The sequence below is a fragment of the Dasypus novemcinctus genome, chromosome 8 (assembly GCF_030445035.2).
Source record: "Dasypus novemcinctus isolate mDasNov1 chromosome 8, mDasNov1.1.hap2, whole genome shotgun sequence".
NCBI classification, from domain to species: Eukaryota; Metazoa; Chordata; class Mammalia; order Cingulata; family Dasypodidae; genus Dasypus; species Dasypus novemcinctus.
Genome location: NC_080680.1, coordinates 78,147,566 through 78,161,509, shown reverse-complemented (window position 1 = coordinate 78,161,509; position 13,944 = coordinate 78,147,566). Strand labels below are relative to the sequence as shown.

At 56.8% G+C, this 13,944-nt stretch overlaps 1 protein-coding gene across 1 annotated transcript; it reads left to right on the top strand.

The window, feature by feature from the left end:
- Positions 1–7,736: 7,736 nt before the first annotated feature.
- Positions 7,737–12,937, top strand: AQP3 (aquaporin 3 (Gill blood group)). The gene is made up of 6 exons (XM_004478196.4): positions 7,737–7,913; positions 10,222–10,348; positions 10,716–10,853; positions 11,213–11,331; positions 11,674–11,891; positions 11,980–12,937. The coding sequence occupies exons 1-6, from the start codon at positions 7,806–7,808 to the stop codon at positions 12,146–12,148; spliced, it is 879 nt and encodes a 292-aa protein (XP_004478253.1). The 5' UTR covers positions 7,737–7,805; the 3' UTR covers positions 12,149–12,937.
- The last annotated feature ends 1,007 nt before the right edge of the window (positions 12,938–13,944 follow it).

Here is a 13,944-nt window from a genome sequence, read left to right as displayed (position 1 = left end):
TATTGAGCTCTGTTACATGTTATCTTACTTATCAGCTTGTAAATATAATCTTGCCAGCCTGATGAAGTAGATACTTAATCTTCATTTTCCCAGTGAGGGACCAGGCTCAGTGGCAGGCAGGAACCTGCTGTGGAGAACTTGGGTGGCCTGGCTCTCAAGTGTTATCCTCAGGATGATGAGAAACCAGACGTGGGAACAGTCTCCAATTTTTGTCTCAACTCTGGTTAGTCTTTGTGAAGACGTGTCACCATTATGGGACAGCTCAGCCCAGGACCAAAAATACCTTAGGGAATAAATCAAGTGACTGAGAGCTGGGATCTGCATTTCCCCCTGTGCTGTGTGCCAGGCTTGATTTGCCAGGAAAGAAACAACCAGCCCTTGTGACACCCCACGGTCCATGGATGTCGCTGGTTTTTCGCCTGCCTGTCTTTTTCTTGGTTCCTAAGACCTTCTTCCCAGAGCCTCTGTTCCAGTGGGCTCCAGGAGGAGCAGGGATTCTGGCCAGTTCTATTCCTTTATTTAAACAAAGGTTGTAGGTTTATAGAAAAATCACACACAAAATCCAGAGTTAACACCTGGCTAACGTCAAACCAAGGTGTTTCATCCCCAGGTCCCCTGCATACAGTCAACCTGTCCCAGCCCTGTAGCCTCGGGCCCTTGCACAGACTGCTCTGGAGTCTCCCTGTGGTGGGGAGGGTGTGGAGTCTGCCCAGGCAGGACTGTGCAGCTGGTGGTGCCAAGGGGTGAAGCCAGCCCCAGTGGGGGGGAGCCAGCCTGCTGCCACCTCCCCATGTGGCCCTTGATGGGCTCAACCTCCTGGCCTAGGAAAGGGGCGACACCCAATGCCTAAAGTGACCAGAGAAGAGGGCTGACCATCCACTGCCTGCTTGATCTGGTAGTGGAGGGTGCAGGCAGGGTGCTTTTCCGAGACCCTTGAAGGGTTTGAGAGCCAGGAGGAAGCCCAGGCTCTTCACTTTAATCCCTCATGTTGCAGCTACAGCCTGTTCTCAGATTTTCTCAGGTAAGTAGAGGACAAGGCTGATGTGGTCCGAAGTGACTGCTACCCAGGGCTCCTTCGCCTCAGCCCACGGTGACACTTGTCTGTCCGCTCAGGCCCCAGCCCACCTGTGCTGGGGAAGCCGGGTGCGCGACCTCAGGTTTTAGCTGCCGCAGGCGGGCTGATGGAAGTGGGGATAGCGAATGGAAGGAGAGAAACCTGGAAGGAGCTCCCTGGGGGTGGGGGCGATGGAGGTTCCTCACCCACATGGGGGGGTGTGCCTGCGTGGGCCTCTGCCTGTCTCTTGCAGGTAGGTGGGGTAGGCATCTGAACCCAGTGTATGGCATGATTTGTCTGCCCTCTGAGTGCACTAGTTCATGTCGGGTTTTGCCTCCAGTTCTAGATTTTTGTAAAAGGGGAAATCTGCTGGTTTTCAAGAGTAGACCAGGAGAAAACTCTCAGGTGAGAGGGAGGCAGGTACTTTGGATTTCTTCCTGTGGCTGTCCATAAAGCTTCCCCTTTTGGGGCCCTCACTTTCCCTGGTTCTTTCTGACATAAGCTAAAGGGTCCTTCCTCCTGGCTGTGCTAGCCGATAACCCCCTCTGAACCTGAATCCTTTAGCTGAAGATTTCTTTTTCCTCTGCCAGGTTCCTTATTTTGAGGAAAAAGAGCCTAGGGGTCCTTCTAGCAGATTACATAAAGTCCTGGGGGCTGCCCAGTCCTTGACCTATTTAGGTTTGGGCTAGGCTGACACCCCATAAATATATATGTAACCCCCCACCCCCCACATCCAGAACTTGCTTTGTGAGTCACATGCTAATCCAGGTGAGCTATGAGGGGGAGGGGAAGTCCAGGACCAGTGAGTCACGTGAGTCACCCCCACCCCCACAGGAAAAGCCAGTTGCCCCATCTCTGCTGCTGAGGGAGAGGCATCTCAGACTGTCTGAGGAAACTAAGGGGGGGGGGGACCAAAAGAATGGAAACTCTTGGGAGGGTACTTTTTCTGGTTTCCATGAAGCTCAGAGGTCTCAAACCTCAGCCGCTGTGACACAGGGAGTTAGGGGTGGTGCTAAAGGGAAGCTAGTCCTGGTCGCAGGTAAGCCTACCTGCTGCCGAACCTAGGCTTGCCTGGGGCCAAGGAGTGGGGTGAGAATGAAGAAAGGAGTGGAGAGGCCTGAGCTCCAGATACCTCCCCCAGAGCTAGAAAGCATGGGGGTCACCTGCCAGCCTTGCCCCTCTTCCTCTGCCCCAGACCGTGAATGAAGCTGTTATCCAGCAGCACCTAGAAGAACACGGTCAGGGGTAGGAGCAGGGTGTGGGTGTGAGAGCAGTCCCGTGTTTAACGCAGCTCAAGCCTAAATCTCCCCTGTCCCCCAGCCTGGGAGCACCCTAAAGCAGGACACAGCTTTCCTCTGGTCTCCCAGATTAGAAACTTCCAAGGATTGGGCTTGGGTCTCCTAAAGACTGAGGGAGTCCAAAAGTTTAGGATGAAAAAGAAAGTCAAATGTGGAGTCCTGGCCTTTCCCTAATCTCCCTCCACAAAGATCCCCACCTAGATCACAGTTCACACTAACCCCAGGTCTAGAGACCCTCAAGAAGTCATTCCTGAAGTCTGACTGCAGAATCTCCTGCTGTAGCCTGTCTCCTCCCCTCCCCCATCCTTCCCGTCTGACTCCTCTCCCCTAGGCCAGATGACTGGTGCTGCATTGAGGGATGAGTATATTGGGGCTTATGCGCTCCCCTCTGCCTTTCTAGAACCGTGGATGCGGACAGACTGACAGATGCCCCTCAGAAAGCAGGTTTCCTGCTGGCCCTGGGCCCCACCTCAGGTTAAGGTTCCTGGCCACCTGACACTGCCTGCCTTCATTTTCTTGCCAACTCTGCCTCCTAAATCTCAAATTCAAATCCTCCTCCCTCCCTGCAGCTATAGCCCCACATCTGGTCTCTTTTCCTTCTTCCAGGCTTCCTGGCCTGGGTCTCTCCCCTTCCAACCCATTCTCCACTCAGCAGCTGGAGGGATCCTTCTAAACGACAAAGAGGGAACATGTCAGGCCCCTGCTTAAGACCCTCAGGGCTCCCTCGGCTGTGGTTCTCAGCAGCTGAACCCTTGTCAATTGTAATCTCATTCAGAACCCTGATGTAAAACTGCCAAGATGCTTTGGCTCAAGCAGGAGGTGGAGGCCAGGACTCTGCCTGCTGGTTCCCTGTCCCCACCTCCAGCTGCAGCAGTGCCCAGGAGAGCCCTGGGACTTGGAGGAGCACAGCTTCCACATCTCTGGCTCTTGGATAAGGGCCAGTCCCTTAAGATAGACTGCAAGGCCCTCCCCATTCTACCTGTCTCCCTCCCCAGCCTCACTACCATGGCCCACCAGGGTCCAGCCCTGCCATCTCTCACCTGGAAAACCCTCTGCCAAATCGCCAGCCAAATGCTTCCTCCAAGAAGCCCTTTGATGGGCCCAGTCCAAAGGATGCTCCATGCTCCTATTCCAGCTGCAGCCCGCACGCTCCCGCCCCCCCCTCCCACCTCCGGGGCAGCCTGTGAGTTCTGCTTTCCTCCCTCAGCCTCTGCTCCTGACTCTGCAATTTCTGGCAGCTTCCCCTTCCTGGATCCAGAGACTCCAGGATCTGGCCCCTGAGGTAGGAGCCAGAGCACTCGAGGCACCCGAGCCTGTTCCCAGTGATGGCCTGGTCTTTGTCAGCTCCATTCGCTAATTCCCCTGCCCCGGAGGCTGGCGTGGGGCCAGTCCAAAAGTCCAGCTGGCTCTTCCCCAGATTCCTCAACAGATCTCCATCTCCTGTCTCTGGCTTTTATAAGCACTGGGACCCAGGCCCACAGCCAGGCCCAGACAGGAACATACCCAAATATATACACAGACCCTCATGGCTAGACGCATGTGTGCGTGAATCGCAGGGATGCACATGTGCACACTCAGACTTCCATGAAGACACGTGCACACACAGTCAAGAATGCACCTGGATATTGCGTGTGAGATGTGGCTCTGATGGAAACAGCTTCTGGAGTGAACCTTCCCTTCCATGTTAACTAGAATATAGTTTCCAAAGCCTGAGACATCCACAATCTTGTTTGAGATCCTGGAGGTGGGGATGAAACCTCCAGGTTAACTCCAGGAAACTGAAGCTCTGAGGGTAGTGGAAAAGAGCTGTCCCGGTGCCGTAACCAGCCTGAGGCCAAGACAGGCCTCGAGGTCAGGCCTCTGGCCCTATGACTCTGGTCCCTTCCTCAGCAAGGGCTCTAGGCCCCTGTCCCCTTCCTCTGCCTCCAAATATGACCCTCTGCTGTCTTTGCCCCTCAGAGGGGCATGAGCCCAGAACCCTAAGAATATGGATTAAGAGGTAAGTTTTTCCATGGTCCAGCTGGACATCCGACCGGAGGCGCTTAATGCAGGGAACCATCTACCATATCACCAGTCCAGAGATTGGGTGGGGGGAGCTTTTGGCACAGGAGTTGGTGCTACCTGTACAACCTGCCCCCTGCCTGGTCTGCAGATGCTCACCATAGGGTGCTCTCTACTTCTTCTCCAGACCAGCACTAGCCCCCCACCCTGGAGGCTGGGAATAATGTCCGGTTGTGGCCTAAGCATGGGGGTCCAGCTTGGAGGGACTCAGTGGGTTTCTGTGCCCTGGCTCCCCTGCTCCCCTGGTGCCTCAGACCTGTGGCTCCCTGGCCTCTGCCATCTTCACCTCTCCTCCCCATCACCATGGGTTTGCATCCCAGCTCAATACCCAATGGCCGAGTGAGACCTTAACAGGTGGCTTCTTTCCAAACCTTAGTTTTGTCATCTGTGAAATGGGGAAAACAGCAAAAGTGCTTTTAAAAGCTGAAAATGGCTTTATGTCTGTTCCCATCTTCCCCTTCCCATTCTGCTCTACCACTCTGGAAGAGGTTAGGGAGATCTGGCGGAGGGGGCAACCGTGTGACTTGCTTTCTGCATCTCCACTCCTCTCCACCCCAGCCCTGATCTCTGACTCACTGACAGCTGGACCAGGGTCGCCTTCTCAGCTGGCTCAATCTGCTCCCATTCAGGCAAAGAGAGTTTGGGGGGCAGGAAATGAAGGGTGTGCCGTCCCCATTCTTGCTGGCCCCAGCCAGCCCCTCTGGTCCAGCAGGCTGAGACTTGCGTCTTCAGCCCTTCCCTCCTGGGATCCCACGCCCAGCTCTGACCTGAAAGGAGTTGCGGCCTCCTGTGGGGTAGGTGGGCTATGGAGGCCCCTTCCCGCCCGGGTGAGACACAGACCTTGCTCAAGATGCCCTGGGAGGAGATGGGACTTCCACATGTGACTCCTCCCAGAGCTGGCTGGCTCCCAACCTGCACTTGGCCCTGGGCCCAGGCCTCCCTCCCCAAAAGGCAAGAGGGAGCCCAGAGGGCTCTGGGTAAGCTGTGTGACTCAGAGGGTCGGGCCTCATCAAGTATAGTGTCCTCTCTGTGAAACCTTGTGTTCTGCCTTCTGTCCAGGAGTCACCATTCAGATCAACCATAATGAGAACGATGCCCCAAGAATCATGCAGTGATGCAGTCTGGCTACTGCAACCACCGGCCCAAACTCAGGCCAGCGTGGCACTGCTGTGCAAGCATCTTCAGACCCTAATCCCTCTCTATCCCAAGTAATGCAGGGAGGGCTGATAAGGAAGGCATTGCCTCCTTCCCCCTCCCAGGCAGGGCCTCCTCACGCCCACTAAGAAGCATGAAGGCCTGCCCACGCCTTCTCAGCTCTGACCCTAGCCCCTCCCAACATGCCTATGTGTGTTTATGTGTGAACATGTGTGTACATACTAGCTATGGGTATGAGTTTAATGGGAGTACATGGGGTCCTGGTCCTGAAGGTTGTTTGGGTCTTAACTGTGGGGTCAAGGGGACATTGAAATCCAGCCCTTCTTCTGCTTGCCAAGTCATGTACTTGGCCCAGGGCTGCATCCATTGGAGGGTGTCACAAGGGTGCTCCATGGGTGGGCTGTAGCCCTGGGGTTATAGGTAGGCACATACATACTTGCATACATGTGAGAGTCCATGTAGGTTCAATGTGTGTAACATATACTGCTTAATGTGAAAAAGATATACCGATCCACGGGTATACGTGTGGCCTGCTCCCTCCTGGTGCAGTACACAAAAACCCGTGTAAGCCGAGGGCAAACACTTGTGTGTGTAAGGGATGCCTCTGTTTTTCTTCCCTACTCTGGTTCCTGGGCTAGACTTAGTTGCTGGCTGGCTCAGGATGGGGCAGGGGGGTTTGGGGGCTGTGGGCTGGGATTCCCCATTTTCCTTTAGTTTTAAGGAGCCCCTTACCAGTTCCTGCCCTGGGCTGCCTTTGCAGCTCCAACCTGAGGCAGTGGGGGGCTGAGGGGCACGCCTTGGGGTAGGGAGAAGAGATGACAAAACTGCAGGGGCTGTTCTTCCACTCCCCCAGCGTGTGGTCTGGGCTCTGGCACCAGGAGTCTACGATTCTGTCTTGAGTCACAGGCTGGCAGCGGGGCCAGCAGGCAGGTACTCAGTGATGGCTCCTTGATTCACAGCGGGGCCTCCCAGCCCGCGGGGACCCAGTGGGGGTGTGGTGTACCTCGTGGGCCAAGGACCATGAGAGGCCTGCTGTGTGGGTTCCACATATGTGGGAACTTGTGGCCAGGCTCCCCCGTGAATGAGCATGTGAACAGAGTTCACTGTCTTCAGGCCGGTATGGCTGCAAACCCAGGGTGTGTGTGTGTCATTAAACCCCATCTCCTTGGGCATGACTCAGCTCTGGGACTGGTGACCCTTGTTTCTGACAGCTATTCCTCAAAGGACAAGTCCCAAAGATCCTTAGCCCACCTGGATCAAGTTCTGGAAAATGTGGTTTCTTTGGTCTCTCCTGGCAATGCTGCCATGGGGACTTGGGATGAGGGCATATTCTTTGTTCCCTGTGCTGTGAGAGCAGGGCCCAGGCTCAGTTTCCTGATTGTTCAGTGCTGCATACTAGGTTGCCCCATGACACCCCGCCACCTCTAGTTATCCCGTTTGACCTCTTAAAGGGACAGACTTTCCCCTGGCTAGGGATCAGTCAGAAGGTGAGAGGGATGCAGGAACAACAGCTGGGCATGTGTTGCTGGCAAGCATATGGCATGTGGCATGTCAGGACAACTGCCGCTCAGCCTCTGGAGCCATGTGGAAAACACACGCGAGGTACACGTGTCATATGGTCAGTTAACCCAACCATGTTCACCAGGCCTGTCCATAGACATAAGGAATGCCAAGCAAAAGTGACCAGGTCCACAGGATGTAGACCACGTGTAAAGACAGTCGTGGACGTAGCTGACCAGGACACACAACTCACGGTGACGTCCTCAGAGTACGAGGAACAAGGACCCATGGGGTCTGGCTGGAACTCTGCACACATGTTCCGTGTGTCCACCGGGTTGTGGGCTGCGAGAGGGCCTTTTTTCATTTGGGGGCACACAGCCCACTCCTCTCAACCTCCTGGGTCCAGCCAGGGCAGGTCTTCCCCCACCCCACCGTGGCTGGAATGGCCACAGGGCTATGACCTCCCTCCCCCCTAGGTACCCTCCGAGGGCCACCCCACCCCACCCCACAGCTCCTTGCTCACCGGCGCCGCCCGCACCCCTCGGACCGTCCCCCGCAGGGCGGCTCCGGCGACCCCTCTCGCGCCCCGAGCGGGGCGGGGCTGCGGGGCGGGCCCGGGCCTCCCGCGCGCCTATAAAGGGCGCCACCCACCGCTCGCGGCCGCAGCTCGCTCCTGCGCCCGCCGCCCTCCCGTCTCGCCGCGCAGTCCCCTGCCCCGCCGCCGCCTGCTCCCCGCCATGGGCCGACAGAAGGAGCTGGTGTCCCGCTGCGGGGAGATGCTCCACATTCGCTACCGGCTGCTACGCCAGGCGCTGGCCGAGTGCCTGGGGACCCTCATCCTCGTGGTGAGTGGAGGGTGTCGGGGAAGCCCTTCTCCCTCCAGCCTCACACTCCCCAATGCCTCTGTTCAGCAAAGGGGCTGTGTTTGGCCCCCGCCGGAGCCCTCTTCCCCCACAGCCCCAACTCCATCGCTGAGGCTCTGACTCTTGCCGGCATGACAGCTGTTACTCCGCAGTGACAGCCGTGATCTGTACCCTCCCCCAGGCTGGGTGGAGAGGTCACTTTGCCCCCTGGGACCTCCTGCCCCTTCTTCTGCCAGCTTGGGAGGCAGTGAGAGGCAAATGGACTCCTATTAGGTTATTTGGCCTCTAATGAATAATTAAGCCTCAGAAAGTCCAAAAGTTGCAGTGAAGTGAAGACAGTTTGCCGTGGGTGGGGGCAGAGGGCGGAGGCCAGGCGGGCTCCAAACAGCAAAGGTAAGAACGGAGCCTCCTGAAGGTAGGAGGCTGTGGAAGGAAACTGGGCCCTGAGTACAGAGGATGTGGTGTCTCTAAAGTTGCTCCCCTTGTGCTGACCATCTCCTAGATCCTACTGGTTACCCAGACAGATGCTGTCAGCCTCTGCGCAGAGGTTGCTGGCACTCTGGGAAACTCCCCAGCCTCTCAGTTATTCTGCGGGTTTCCTGAGCGGGATACTTTCCCCGGTCTGGGTTACTCCTCAGTCCCAATTACTCCTTGGTTATGCCAGTTTTGCCCCTGGGTTGTTCCTGGGTGACTCTGTTTGCACTTCTTGGGTCTGGCGGACACACCAGTTACAGGTTTCCATTTCCTGTCCCAGTTACTCTCAGGAGTTATTAACCGCTCATGTGGTTACACCTGTTTGCCCCTGGTTTACTTCTGGGTTTGGTTGCTCCCTTGCTCTGGGTGGGTGAGTTACCCCGCTCCTACCTGCCCCCCCGCCCTGGGCAAGACTGACCAGCCAGCCCCCTGTGAGCTAGGAAGCGTTTCAGTGGGCAAGCAGGGCTGGGGCTAGCCCGCCCAAAGGGGCAGCAGCGATGGAGCAGGCTCCGCAGTGAGAGGAGGTCTGAGACTCACCTCTTGTTTGGGAGAGCGGGACTCAGGGTGGGTAACTTTATGCACAGCCCCCCCACAAGATCAGTGGCCCTGCCAGTTGTTGCCACCCCCTTTCCCTTGAGCCAGGGTGGGCATGGGGGGAGGTGCCTATCACCCTTCTGCTCAGAGCTTTGAGTGCACCCCGGCCCACTTGAGTCATTGGGTCCAGCCCCCAGTGTTAGGGCAGCCAGGACAGGGGAGGGTGTCTTCCATGTATAAAGAGGCCTCCTTATCCTCTCCCAAGCCTCAGCACACCTTCTCCCCCCAAAGGAGCAGTCTTTCCTCACCCTTGCCCCAGGATTATATGGCTTATGCTAGACCACAAAAGGAGGGTGTTATGTCTGTGGAGAAGGCTTTCAGGCCCAGGTGGGTGGGAGGCATCGGGTGTCAGGGAAAAGCAGAAACTCCAGGGCTTTCCAGCGAAGGAGGGGCCAGGCCCGCAGGACCCCAAAGCTGTGGGTGAGGGCCTGCCTGCACACCCCGATGGGTTGGGGTACTATGGCCTGCATTGGCAGGCCTGGGGCTGGCTTTGGGGTAAGAGTGGCCCCTTTCTCTGGTGTGAGTGGGGAGGGAGCTGGCCGGGGAGACGGGGGAGGGAAGAAAGGAAGAGGAAGACCAGCCCCAAGTGGTGGAACTGGCTCTGACAGCCCCTCCCTCCAAGGCCTCTTGGGACAGAGCCAGGTCAGGGCCACAGGCAGGCCAGGAGCAGAGGCCAGGGCCTGCCAAGCCAAGCAGGGTGCCCCAGACCCCCAGGTGCTGTCCCCACCCCCCACACTCACGCACAATCTCTGACCTTTGCTCTCACCTGCCTGTACACCTTTGCCCTGCAGTGGGGCTGCTGACTTCCCCACTATCTTTTGGCCTTTCTGAGGGATGATAATGAAAATCCTTAACAACCCAGTAGGACAGGACTCTCTGAATGAGCCAGGCCCCTGTACCCTACCCCTGCTGGGAATCAAGTCAGTTCCGTGGAGATAGTTCAAGCAGGCTGCGGAACCCAGGATCCTGGGCTCCTGGGCGCAGTCTCTCCCATCCACAGGGCTCTGTTGTAGTGGAGCATGTTGAGTTTGGCAGGACCCCTCTCCTTCTTCTGAGGGGTACGCTTGCAGCAGGAAGGTTTGGGCTTGGATTTTAGGAAGGGCCTCCAGTCCTTCTGACGGTGGGACGTGGAGGCTATGGCTTCACCCCTTCTCTCTGGAGTGGGAATTGCTGGTTGGCAGCAGGGCCTCACCCTCCTGCCTCGTTCTGTTTCCTGCCGCAGATGTTTGGCTGTGGCTCTGTGGCTCAGGTCGTGCTCAGCCGAGGCACCCATGGTGGCTTCCTCACCATCAACCTGGCCTTTGGCTTCGCCGTCACCCTGGGCATCCTCATCGCCGGCCAGGTCTCCGGTAAGACCTTAACCACACTCGGTTCTCACCCCTCAAGGGCCTTCTCACCAGGTGTCCCTCTGGGGAATGGGGTGGAGGGGTGCATTCTCCAGGGCAGGACATAGCTACGGCCTCAGGGAGAAGAGGGTGGAGAAAGAAAGGACCCTTTGGAACTTGACGTTTTGAACTTTGACTCTTACCTTGGAATCCGAGATTATCAGTTAGCCTGTGACATAGTCCAACCTACCACCTGTGCAAGAACCCCTTCTCTCTCTGCACCCCTGCTTGCCAGGGCCAGAGTTGGGGACGGAGGGAGGAAACGTCGGGGGCCCTGGCCTCCCCGCTGTGGCCGGGTATGGCTAACAGGTCCCATCTCCCCTCTGCCCAGGGGCCCACCTGAATCCTGCTGTGACCTTTGCCATGTGCTTCCTGGCACGCGAGCCCTGGATCAAGCTGCCTATCTACGCCCTGGCTCAGACGCTGGGCGCCTTCCTGGGCGCTGGGATCGTTTTTGGGCTGTATTACGGTGAGCATCCCCCATCCTGCCCTCCTCCCTCTCCCTCATCCTCTCTCCTCTGGTCCTGCTGGCACCAGGCCTTCGCCTGACAGACAGCAGGGGCCTGCCCAGGCCCTGGACTCATGACTCACTCATTTGCCATTCACACAGAGGCCCCAGGTCGGGGGCGCGAGGGGAGGGAAACGAGTTGGGCAACAACAGACTCTCGAGTCTTGGGCCCTCCACCCCACTTTCTTCCATCTCCAGAGTATTTCAGCAAGGATTATCCTCACCCCGGGCCCCTGAGAGGGAGGGGAGAACTCAGCCTGAGAGGGGAGGCTGGGCTCAGGCCTCTGCCCTCACCCACTCTGGGCCTAACCTTTCACCAGATGCAATCTGGGCTTTCGCCAACAACGAGCTAATAGTCTCAGGCCCCAACGGCACAGCGGGCATCTTTGCTACCTACCCCTCTGGACACTTGGACATGGTCAACGGCTTCTTCGACCAGGTATGGGCTGGAATATGTGAGGCGAACCCAGGCAGAAGGACCAAGCTGCCCTGGGTTGCTCATGGGCGGGCTGGGCTGCACGACTCTTTCTCACCAGCAAATTTTCTCAGTGTGGGGGCCAGTCAGAGCCATGGTGAAAATCCTAGGCGTCTACCTTTCCCGGTTCCCTAGGGAATTCTTACTGTGTGCAATCCGAGCACCACTGGTCTAGAGAGCAGTCTTGTCACTGGAGGTGACTGAGACTGAAAGCTCGGGGGGAGGCTGGAGGGCAGGAATGGGGGCAGAGGGTGGAGAGCAGGGCGGGAGCTGCTCCTCAGCCTGTCCTCCCCCGCCCCGCCCCAGTTCATCGGCACCGCCTCCCTCATCGTGTGTGTGCTGGCCATCGTGGACCCCTACAACAACCCTGTCCCCCGCGGCCTGGAGGCCTTCACCGTGGGCCTGGTGGTCCTAGTCATCGGTACCTCCATGGGCTTCAACTCTGGCTACGCTGTCAACCCCGCCCGTGACTTCGGCCCCCGCCTCTTTACTGCCATCGCGGGCTGGGGCTCCGAGGTCTTCACGTGAGTGCAGCCCCACCCCAGCTCGCCCCAGCCTGTTTCTCCCTCTGCCCCCAGCCACCCCTCACCGTGTGTGTGTTTGCGCCCTTAGGACCGGCCGGCACTGGTGGTGGGTGCCCATCGTCTCCCCGCTCCTGGGCTCCATTGCGGGTGTCTTCGTGTACCAGCTCATGATCGGCTGCCACCTGGAGCAGCCCCCTCCCTCCACCGAGCAAGAAAACGTGAAGCTGGCCCACGTGAAGCACAAGGAGCAGATCTGAGTGGGCAGGAACTATCCCGCCGCTCACCCCTCTCTTGAGCTTTTACTGACTGTGCAGGGACAGCTCTCTAGAAGCCTCCCTTATTAAGCCCCTGCCAGCGACGGGGTCCCTGTCGACCCCCAGCAGCCCCCTTTGGGATTTTTCTACTGGACCCTGCCCAAACAGGACCTCAGGCCACTGTTCTTAAGCTGTGGTGGGACAGGGAGCAGGGCCAACACATCTTCCAAAGGGAGAGAATGGGATAGCAGATGTGTGTGTGTGTGTGCACTTGTGTACGTGTGTGTGTGTGTGTTTCCCAGATGTTCGGAGCAAGGAACTGTGACAGGATTCTAGCCCAGAAACAGGGGAAAGGTGACGTGCATCTGTGGGTGAGGTGTCAGGGGTGTGCATGTTTTAGGAGGAGAATCCAGATATACAAATATGCATGTGTTTGCCCTTTTATCTAAGAGGGGCTTCTACTGGCTTTGGGGGAGGTGGGGTGAGAGTATGGGTAGAGTTGGGGGCAGGGGTGTCGCAGCCCAGATTTGGAGCTCTGACTTTACATTAAGTAGGAGCCATTCGTTTCTGGCATGATCTAAGCATGAGGGGGTCATAAGTCCAGGTCATAAGTTTCAGGTTTGCTTTTTTTTTTTTTTTAAATACATATATATATCAAATGTTACAGACTTAGAGGTGGGGGTTGGGACTCCAGTCCAAATAGGGTCCTCATTTCTTTAATCCTCCACTCAACATATGTGCCCTTTTGCCTTTTATATATAAAAAAATAAAACATATGCCCCAAACTGCCAATTGTGCAAATATCTCTCTGCTTACTCTGCTCTTTCTCTGGGGCCAGATGAGGAACTTCAGTGTGTCTGGCCACAAATACCCAGGGTGCCCGGCTGGATGTCATTAACCTGGCCAGAGTACCCCAGAAGGCAATACTCCAGTCTTGCCCTGGGGGTCAAGGTCAGTCAAACAGAGGTCAGAACCTCTTCAGCAAGCCACTCAGGTCGAACTCAGCGTCCCAAACTTTCCCCTAAGCCTCTGTGCTCCTAAGTACCCCTAGCCCAGTGAACGGCATCTCCTTCCCAGTCCCCGCACCACCCATCACCCTCGGAAGGCACGCTTGAGCCCAGCATAGGGAAGAATTTTCTCTGCCCAAGAAGTAGTGAACTCCCTGTTGCAGGAGGAGACCAAGCAGATAGGAACCTTTACTGTTCTCTACAAACCTCAGCTGTTCAGGCTCTATCGCCTCTACCCACATCTTGGCCACAGTCCCCTCAGCAGTCAGTCCACACAGCAATCAGAGGGATCTTTCTGGAATCCTTGATGAAAATGGTGTTCCTTCCACTGCTCCCCCAGCCCTCTGGAGATAGTTCAAAGCATTCAGGCCCTGCAGGACCTTGCCCCTGTCCCTACCTATCCCCTCACAGTGGTCCATTCACCCCAGCCTGCCCCATGTGTTCCTACGCTTCCTATCTTGGCAGCTTTGCTCCAAGTCCCAAGCCACATCTTTGCTCATTAAAATCCTCCTGCTCTGCTCTCATGCTGCCTCCTCCAGGAAGTCATCCCTGCCCTTCCCTACTCTTCTACTAACTGTACAGACTGTTGTCTGAACCCAGAGCCCACAGTCATATTCTTCCCTGTCACCCTGTCTCATTTCTTCAGTCTGAGGCAACTTTGAGTCCAGTAAGGTAAGAGTTAGACCAACTGCCCAGGAAGCTGAGGGCTGGAGAAGCTCTGTCAGCTCACGTGCCTCCCTTCTCCCCTTCTTCCTTACCAGGTCCTCCTCAAGTTTCCCCAGGAATTCAAGG

Bases quoted from the DNA above. Each gene is read 5' to 3' on its own strand.
- AQP3 (XM_004478196.4), top strand. From the start codon at position 7,806: ATGGGCCGACAGAAGGAGCTGGTGTCCCGCTGCGGGGAGATGCTCCAC. The intron at 10,854-11,212 runs GTGAGCATCCCC...ACCTTTCACCAG, and splicing joins CGTTTTTGGGCTGTATTACG to ATGCAATCTGGGCTTTCGCC. The intron at 11,332-11,673 runs GTATGGGCTGGA...GCCCCGCCCCAG, and splicing joins TCAACGGCTTCTTCGACCAG to TTCATCGGCACCGCCTCCCT.